The 10,119-nt window shown below is 43.3% G+C and overlaps 1 protein-coding gene across 1 annotated transcript; it reads right to left on the reverse strand.

The window, feature by feature from the left end:
* Positions 1 to 4,032: 4,032 nt before the first annotated feature.
* Positions 4,033 to 9,813, reverse strand: LOC136687521 (SLIT and NTRK-like protein 1). The gene has a single exon (XM_066661993.1). It carries the CDS (start codon positions 8,708 to 8,710, stop codon positions 6,638 to 6,640), a length of 2,073 nt encoding a protein of 690 aa, XP_066518090.1. The 5' UTR covers positions 8,711 to 9,813; the 3' UTR covers positions 4,033 to 6,637.
* Positions 9,814 to 10,119: the final 306 nt, after the last annotated feature.

Consider the following 10,119-nt stretch of genomic DNA (forward strand, 5'->3'; position numbering starts at 1 on the left):
ATAAAAATGTTATACTGATATGTTATTAACAGTGTTATGGATTATGTATATTGCTATATCTCATTTACACTTTTACACTTTTATAACTGCTATAATCCATTTTAGACTTATACCTTATTTACATCATTATTTCTGATGTATCACTGTACACTTCATTGGCACTTTTACATTTATGCTGTATACCTCACTAACAGTGTTATACCTCATTTATACAATGATCCCTCATTTACAAAAACAGTTTGTTTAAAAGCAATCGACATTATTTTAGGAAGTTTTTGTTTCCTTCGTATTCTACATTCAAAGCTTCGGGGTAATCATTTTTTTTATCAATTAATTTCCAAAAGAGATGCTATTATATAACAGCTAAATCATTAGCTCCCAGAGCCACGGAGTGATGGGAACATTTCCACAGAAGGAAATTTTTTTTCTGGGATTACACTTCATTGTTGACATGTTTGTAAATATCAACTAATAATCTGCTGCAAATTGGGTTTGGCTCTGGATTGTCCTGGTATTTTACAACAAAAACACCCTAGACATGATGCTTTATTCCTCAGCAGTCCACCTTAAGAGACCCAGTGAAACAAATAACTTCCTGTTTAGTGACATAGTCTAAAATCCAGACAATAGCCGTAATTATTTGTATTATAATAAAGTTATTATTCGTAATTAAGAATTTTGCCTTGTTATATTAATAATTGAAGAAAGCTCCTGAAAACACATTCTGATGTCAGCGTACACTCTGAAATATTACTGAACAAACACATTTAATATAATTTAAGCTCATAATCAAGTATGAGACACTACCACCAAGTTTTAGCTGTGAACCACGAGGCTCCTGACTCAGATTCAGCAATGAAGCCAGAGGCAAACAGCTGTAAACACAAAGAAATCCACTGAACTCTCATTAATCACAGCATTTCCTACACAAACTCTTCTCGAATCTATTTGCCATTTGTAACATTTCACATTACGTGAGGGGGTTCTGATTTGTGGAGTGGTTTTATCCAGGGAACGTGTCCTGTTTCAATTGGGTATTGTTACATTTGAAGAAAAAAGTGTAAATAATGGCCTCCCAGAGGGTTGGAGACAATTCAACTCAATGGGAATATGGAAACCATTACTTAGAAATAGTTTGAATAATTGTAGACTATTCCTATTACAATGCGATAATGAGAATTGACCAGTTTCACTTTCTGATTATGAGTTTTTAGTTTCAGAAATTCCCTATAAGCCACATTAGCCTCATAGCTCCAGTGAATCCCTAACATCCCACCGTGGCTCAGCTGATTGGTTGCGTCCAGTGCATTATTTTAGTGCAGCGTTCCCTGAGGGCAGTGCTATTCTTTGTCGTTTCCAGTAGGTTGGCTTCAGCTGAAGAAGTCGTGCCATATGTCGCAGGGTCGTGGGTTGGACCTTTCCAGACGGCTTCTGTCAGGTCGTCTCCGTGATCTTTAGCATTTCTGAGGCAACGAGATTGCCCTGCTTCCTGGGAACGACTCTGCGGGGCCTTTTCCATATTTCCCTCAGGGAACAAATACACTTTTCAATTCAGGTTTTCTGTAAGTTTCAGAAGCACATCTGGCCTGATGTTGACTTTCCAACCAAGTTAAATCATAAGGGAAAGTAATGTATGGGTTTAACAATAAAAAGACATCAATGGACAACACTTTACAGTAACAACATGTGGAAATAGAATAATCTTAAATCACACCAGAGTTTCTAATATTTCTTACTGAGATTGTTATGAAAATGCTGTATGATTTTTTTTATATTTCCAGACATTTTTGCTCATTTAAGATGATTCTGCTCTTTTTCTAAGAAATGATTCTTAAACACAGGAAACCCAAACTATTCAGAGAATTTGTTCATTTTTTAAGTTTAAATCACTTAAATCTTTAAGTAAAAATGTCTTAGTAAAGTGAAAATATCGTGAGTAAACCTGGAAATGTGCTTAAAACCAACATCATCAGGAGAAAATATAGAATATATCAGATTTGAGATTATTTCCATTATTTCAATTTATAAAAAATAACATGTTCAAGAAAAACATTAACACTTCAATACAATTAAAAATTCATAATGTAGAATCAACAAATATATTAATGATTAGGTAATACGTGTTTAATGTGATAAACGTAATGAGTATGTTGCTATTAATCTTACGTCACATTTATCATAATAATTTATAAGACAATTTTAAGCATCTTATTATTTGCAAGATCATAATTAATTGGTCCAAATTTGGTCTAAACTTATTATCTGTTTTTTTAATGTAGAAATCATGTACTTACATGTTAAAGACTCGTAGTTTAATAACAGTGTTATAACTGGTAAAATATTCTCTGTTTTATGTGGATCACTGAAGTTTATCATATGTAATCACACACATGTAAAAAGGTCAGTGTTTATCTGTGTAATTACACAGTAACTATCAAAGAACATTTGGGTAATTATAATATAAAACATGTTAGAAGTGGAACGGTGTTGTACTTTTCAGTTAAAAGTGTTCTATAAAACTATCAGAGTATATTTTTTAAGTCATTACATTAATCACATTGTCATTAATCAAAATGTGTAATTATATAATCCACTGTGATTATTAACTGTAATTGTATTGAAGTGTCACTTATTAGTTTAAGACTATCACATAGTAAAAAACAGCTTATTCACTGTCTATTAAGCTTACGTTATTGTGACCTGTATTGGTATGTAATTGAAGCATTTAGGTAAAATGAATCACTGTATAATAATAATAATTAATAATAAAATTTGTTATTACATAAACAATTAATGATTTCTGAAGCTTTTTACTTAAAATAATGCAAGAGATTTTTAACTATAAACAACATTCCCATTTTGTCAGAGCAGGATAGGCATTGTATTTGTTCCTAAAGGTTCTAGATAATGTACAGTGACTTCTGGAGGTTATTACCTAATAAAGGTGCAATCATTCATTTTTACCATTGAAATGTAGTCAACAATGTTTAGGAAAGTGATATATATATATATATATATATATATATATATATATATATATATATATAATATTTTCTCTAAATTACAGTTAAGATACTACTGCTCTGCCATCCTTGAATGATCCAGCTTATGCTCCATAGAGAGGGTCCCCCAAGGGGCGGCCATCTTTAAAACAGGGGTTAAGTACAGCATCTGTACAACCTCCAGGTTTTATAAAATAAGAAATGACTGTTAACACCCTTAAGTCACTAAATACATCAGTAATGAAAAATAATGCATATTGATTTTATACTTTTGATTATAATTTGCATATCTTCCCCTACAGAATGTAAATGAATTACAATTAAGTCAAATTAAGCCTGTGGTTATGTTCAAATACAGGTCATAACCCAAACAGACTAAAATAGAGTCAATAAGGCATTTACCAATCTTAATAAACACTTAACGAACCACCTAACGCCATGGTTAGGTGATATTAATTAACTGTAATTAACATGTAACTAAGCATTTATTAAGTACATATTGGCTGTGTTATGATGTCTGTTATAACTAATTTAATTACAATATTACACGTTCCTTTAAAGACCTACTTTGAAGGATTAATTTGAATACCAATATTTCAAAGACATCTATAATTATATATAATTAGAGTTTAATATTTATAGTTGAATCACTTAAAAAATATTATATAATTGACAAATGAATATACTGCTAATGTATAAAATATTATTTCGTTATAACAGTCATTACCACTGCCAATGATGGCATTGGTTTTCTACTTCTGTCATTTATATGTATTTGATTATTATCATAACACAATTGTCTGAGACATTGTAATTTATTAATGCTTAATACCATCTTAATCACCTTTAATTACCCAAATAAGGAAACACTTTACTGTGAAGCATTACAAAATAAAAGTCTGTTCACTGAATGAAAACACTCCCAGTGTGGTCTCTCAAAGTCAATCAAACGTTATTCGACCAGTTAATAAGCAGCTGGGGATAAATAAAATAGAATAAAATAATCTCAGTGTCTCAGAATAGGGAGAGAGAGAGAGAGAGAGAGAGAGAGAGAGAGAGAGAGAGAATGAATGAACAGATACTAGTAAATAAAAACAATTAACAATAACCAGCTGCTCGTACTGAAGTCACAGTTCCAGAAGTGGACACTATCGGGTCCTAGTAGAGTTTTGGACAAAGCCTTTTGTCTTTCCTTTGGACACAGGCTCTAACTTTTATTGCTGGAAAATTGCTGTGAGGATTTGATGGCATGAGGTTGGATGATTAAGAAATATCAAGGGCAGAACTCCACTGCGCCACTGTGTTACAGAGGGCTTTATACCCCTATGGCAGACAGTTGGCTTTGGGTAAAGGCCTGTGCTGTTGCTCTTTGCTTTCCTTAGGGGGGGTGGGGGGTGCTAGGTGGTGTAGGGGGTGCCCCTCCCCATACCCAAATCCTATCTAAATACATGGGGTGTCCAAATATGTTTGGTGATCAACATCACCCTGTCACAGCACTGAGAAAGTGTTTTGTAAAAAAGCAGCTGTCAAACACAGGCAAGCAAACAAACAAACAAACAAACATGTTAGGCTTGTGGTCACCTCTTAGATCCAAACCCCTCTTGCATTGACCCCCATTCAATATCAGGAAAGTTGTAATAGCAGCACCCTTCAACACCATACATCCAAGACACTGTGGACACCTTATAGTCTAAGATATGCAAGAATGACCACCCATGGCTCTTTTAGGAAGGCTTTGCACTAGATATCGGAACATTCCTGTGAGGGTTGGATGGCAATAGACATACATGGCATGACTAAAAAGGAATGGAGCTCAATCCATCATCCAATTGCTCCGCTGCCCAAACCTCGTTGATCTTAGACTCTTATGTAGCTGCTCCAGGCTACGCCCACCACAAACGGGTTGGACATCACATGTTTTGACACTCCTAGTGTGTAAGTTGTGTGAGGAGCGAATGATTGGTTTGGCAGCCCTTTGCTCACCAACGTGGGCCCCCAAAATAGACCCCAAGTCCACATCAAAGAAAGACCCTTCCACAGAGTTTGAAAAGAACCAGGTAGCTTTTGAAACCTCGGCTTTTATTTTGGGGTTGAGATGCAACAGCGACATCTAGAGGCAGCCTCCACCTGGGGACAGGTAACCTAACGTCTGTACAGCGGCACAACCAGCCCTCCTCCGGGTGGTGGGTACATATTTACACTCGCTCGCTTCACAGTTGAGGACATGTCAGGTAGAAAAGAGAAAAGGGAGAAGGGAGAGGAGGGGGGAGGAGGAGGGGAAGAAGTAGAAGAAGAAGAAAAGAAGAAAAATGCCATTTCCCTTTCTCCTGTTTGGATGAAAATTAATGGCTTTACAAAAGCTCACAGAATGATTCATAACACTACTCAGAGTCATCTTCATGATCATCATCATCATCACCATCATCACAGGCTCTCGCAAAGGAGTTGTTGTTGTTTCCCCCTTTTTAAAAACAAACAAACATATGAACAAAAGAAAAGAGAACTTTTTACAAATTAAAACAAAACAAAGAAACAAACAAACAAAAACACCCAGATCCCTCACAGTTGCTCAATGAGAAAGAAAATGAGGCTCAAATAAACCAACAACCTCCTGGAGACTCTGCAGTCAGCTACGTCTCGAACATGGTAGATCGTTGACGGCGTCCCCCCTGAAAGTTCACTTGTTTGCAGATTGGCACACTATACATTCATAAACAGAGGATGGAAAACGATGTATAAATAATTCCCCATGTCTGAGATCAAACAAAACAAGAAGTAGCCCAACATGCGTCTGTTTTCATTTTCATTTTTGTTTTTCTTTGTTTTCATCTCCCCCCGAAACGAACCGGAAAAGGACGGATTAAAAACCCTGACCGTGTCTGTTTTTTTTTTTTTTTCTTTTTCTGTTCCACGAAAATAGAGAAATGGCACTTTTAATATAGTCGTAGAGTTTATATATATATATATAGATTTTTTATATTTATATATTTATATATATATATTTATACGGATGGAGAGGAGGGGCTCGGGTGGGCGTCATCGTAGCTGTGGTCCGGTTCCCAGTGTGAGTCGAAAACCATGCGGATCATGCAGATTATGTTACAGTTCCTTATGTACATTACATTCATGCACATTGCACTCGTGCACCTCAGTATTCTTCTGTCCATTTCCTTTTCTCTCTTTCTCTTTCGTCGTCCTTGTCCACGTCCCCTGGTCCCCCGTTCCCCTTGTTCCCCGCCTCCTCAGTTTCCAGTCCGAGTTGCATCAGAAAGAGAGAAAGAGGAAAGGGGCAGGAGTGACGAGAAAAGGAAGGAGAGAGGGAAGGAGGGTGCCCTGTACATATTTTACAGCACTGGTTCCGTCGCAGTGTCTCATAAACACGGTAGTCAAATGAAGCGAATAAAAATAGGCCGTATTTCCCAAATGGAAAAGAAGAACGCCCCTTTTTTCCTCATCCTTCCCTTGTCAGCATCGCAAAGCAGCAGCGGTGATGGCCTGTTTTACGACGGGTTCCACAAGCTTTGAAAAAATAGGCTCTCTATCTCCCGACAGAAGTGAGACAAGTGAGAAAACCTAGTCTGTTTCTCCCTGGCTAGCATTTGTATCCTCGTACTCCCCCTGAGACGCTCCCCACCTCACTTGTCAGAAAGCGAGTGGGCGCCGCAGTCGTAAGGCCGGTGGGGTCCGTCCGCATGGTATGCGCCCCCGTGCCAATAAGACGAGTCGCACACAGTCTGCAAGGAATTGATCTCCGAGGCGGAGGAGTTGCCCTCCCGGCGTTTTGACCTACGCCGATTCCGCAAGACGAACACCAGCATTCCCACCACTGTGAAAGCTGAAGTGACGAAAACCAGCAAAAGCCCCGGCACCAGGACGGAGATGGACACCCGGCTGGGCTCCAGGTACGATCCCGGGCGTGAACCGCCATCCCCAGATGCCGAGGACCCGTTCCGGAATGGTGTAGTGGTGGCAGCCGGCTTGTCGAGCAGCTCTGGGCACATGAGGTCGTCCCTGATCCTGCGGAAATCCTGCTTCCAGAACGCTTCCGGAGACTCGCACTTGAGGTCGCTGACGATGACGTCCGAGGCCAAGCGGTCAGCCCAGCGCTTGAACGGAACGATGTTGCACGAGCACTCCCAGGGGTTCCCGTGCAAGTCGATCTGGATCACAGATGACAGCTGGTCCAGGACGCCTGTTACCGGAAGGTAGGTGAAGTAGTTGTTGTGTAGGCTGATCTTGGACAGTGACACTCCCAGGAAGGCGTCCAGAGGCAGCGACTTCAGCAGGTTGTTGTTGAGGAACAGCACTCGCAAGTTGGGCATGGGGCTGAAAGTGCCCGCTAGCACCAGCTGGATGTCATTGTACTCCAAACAAAGATATTCCAGGTTCTGAAGGCCCATGAACATATCCGCCATGAGGGTATCCAGGTAGTTCTTGTCCATGTAGAGCCACCGCAGCTCGCTCAGGTTCTGGAACGTGCCGTTCTCGATCACCTTGATGTTGTTGCCCCCGAGGTGCAGCAGATTCAGACTGGTGAAGCCCCTGAACTGCAGCCGTCGAATGGAGTGTATGTTGTTGTTGCGAAGGTTGAGCTCGTGCGCCCCCAGAGGTTTGGGTTTGAGACTAGAAACGCTCTCGATCTTTTTGCCCTCGCAGTTTACTCTGAGTCCCTGCCTGATGCCGATCAGTTCGCAGGCGCAAGGCTGTGGGCAAGCACCAGTAGTGTTGTTGCTGGAAGGCAGGGCTATCTCCCGCTCTCCAGCAGTGCTCGTTGGCGCCTTAAGCTGCCAGTTCTCTCGAGATTTTGAGCGTCCGTGCTCTGGACGCACCTCAGTCACCAGTGATGTGGGAGGGGGTCCCAAGTCTGAGGCTTCCCGTTGTGTGGGAGGCGCTGCCAAGCTGGAATCTCCACCCTCTTTAGCGGGGCACAGCTCGGACTGTGCCGTCTCATTCAAGTCACTGCCCTGGAGCCTGGCAGGGGCCTCGCAGACTACTCGTCCAATCAGGGCCCGCTGTGGGATGTTTTCAAGCCACTCCTTCAAGGAAACAAGGTCACAGTTGCAGTCCCACGGATTGTCCTCCAACAAAACCTCAACTATGCTGGGGATCTGCTCCAGCACCCCTTCGTAAGGCAAAGTTTTTATCCGGTTACCTCGCAGGTCGAGGTGGGTGATGGGTACGTGCTGGAACACGTTGATTGGGAGGGCGCTGATGAGGTTGTCATTCAGGATCAAGACCTCCAGCTTGCTTAGGTCCCTGAAGACAGAAGGGTCTATATCTCTGATGAGGTTGAAGTCAGCCTGGAGGTACTCCAGGTCATCCAGGCCGAGAAAGGTGCTCTTCCTGAAGGAGCGGATCTTGTTGTTGTTGATGTGGAGCCTCTTGACGAGCTGGAGCCCCAAGAAGGCCCCGGGGACGATGTCGTGGAGGCCGTTGTTCTCCAGGTGGAGGCTGACGGCGTTGTAGAAGTTGGCAAACTCGTTGGGGAAGAGTCTGGACAGCGAGTTGCCGTGCAGCAGCAGGTGATAGAACTGCGAGCTGGGGCCGGTCAAGTGCTGCAGGTTGGTGAAGCCTCGCTTCTCGCAGTCGATGTGCAGGTCGCCTTCCACCGTGCTGCAGGAGCAGACCTGCTCCTTGCACACGTCCCTCGTCGTGTTCCCGCTTGCCGCGCAGAGAGCCGCCTTCAGCAGGACGATCCAGAGCAGCATTGTTTTGTCTGAGGTTTATATAAACGTATTCCGTCTTTTGTAGTTTAAAGTCGACACCGTCGCCGTCACCAGGCGAAAGAGAGGAGGCGACAGTTGGCGGTCGTCACATCCATGCTCTGGTTCCGTCCCAGAAGAGGACGCAGACCTCAGAGAATCTTTGCTCGCCTTCCGCCCGGCTCTCGTCCCTTCTTGTCGCCAGGAGCGACCAAAGGCAGCGATGCCTTTTGCATTGTTATTCGCCTTCTTTCAGTGCTCTCTCTCTCTCTCTCTCTCTCTCTCTCTCTCTCTCACTCTATCTATCTCTCTTTCTCTCTCTCTCTCTCTCTCCCTCACTCTCTCGCTCTACTTGTCTATTTTAGGGTCGATGGCAGACTGCTGCGAATCCGCAGCGGCGGTCTCAAAGGTATCTCCAGTCCTTCTCCTGTGTCTATAGGTACTTGCTCTTATCGGTGGCTGTCCGGTGTGCTGAAATCCAGCCACGGGCGCTGTCCACGGTCCTGAAACCGTCCCTCCATTGCCAGAGAGGACAGACAGAGACAGAGACAGAGAGAGAGAGAGAGAGAGAGAGAGACGGAGGGGTAGAGGAATAGAAGACAGGCAAAAGGAGAGAGGAGGAGGACAAGAGAGAGATAGAGGAGGAAGAGGAGGGACCGGAGCTAATCCGCAATCCTCACATGTTTGAGCTTCTTCTCCGGAGATCCAGCCCCGCGCTCGCGCAGCTCCTTCGCCGAGCTGCGGTAGCGAAAATCCATCGGTGAAAAAAATAAATAAATAAAAAAGACACGCAGGCGACGGCTATATCCCAGAAAACAGAAGAACGCCGACAGAGAGAGAGAAAGAGGGAGGGAGGGAGAGGGAGAGGGATCAGTCCTCCGTACGCGTCCACATCGCGATGATCTCGAGCCTCCTTAGGGTCCGGAGAGCTCGCGCGAGCTCAGACTTCTGGATCCTCGGAGGCGCACGACATTAGTCCGATCTTTTCCTCTTTTCTGCGTCGTTCATCCTTTTCTTTCCTGTCTTTTAGTCCTTTCTTTCTTCACGGAGAAGGCGAAAGAGCAGCGCGAGGCGTACAGGTGCTGATCCGGGCTCGTGCGCGCGCGCGTGTGTGTGTGTGTGTGCGAGTCTCTCTCTCTCTCTGTCTGTGTGTGTGAGAGAGAGAGAAAGAGAGAGAGAGAGAGAGAGAGGAAGAGGTGGGGAGGGCTGATGGAGGGTGGTGTGGCGGTAGTGGTGGTGGTTGGGGGGGGGGGGGGGGGGGGGGACGTGGTGGTGCTGCTGCAGTTGAATGCGGTAAAATAATTAAACTCCTCGTGCAGCAGCGCGGCGGCTCTCCTCTGTTCCACGGATTAAACGCGTGGAAAAACGAAACGGAAAACTGGGGGGAAAACGCCAAAGTGAAGGCGTTTCCAGCG

This window comes from Hoplias malabaricus, chromosome 2, assembly GCF_029633855.1.
Source record: "Hoplias malabaricus isolate fHopMal1 chromosome 2, fHopMal1.hap1, whole genome shotgun sequence".
Classification (NCBI taxonomy): domain Eukaryota; kingdom Metazoa; phylum Chordata; class Actinopteri; order Characiformes; family Erythrinidae; genus Hoplias; species Hoplias malabaricus.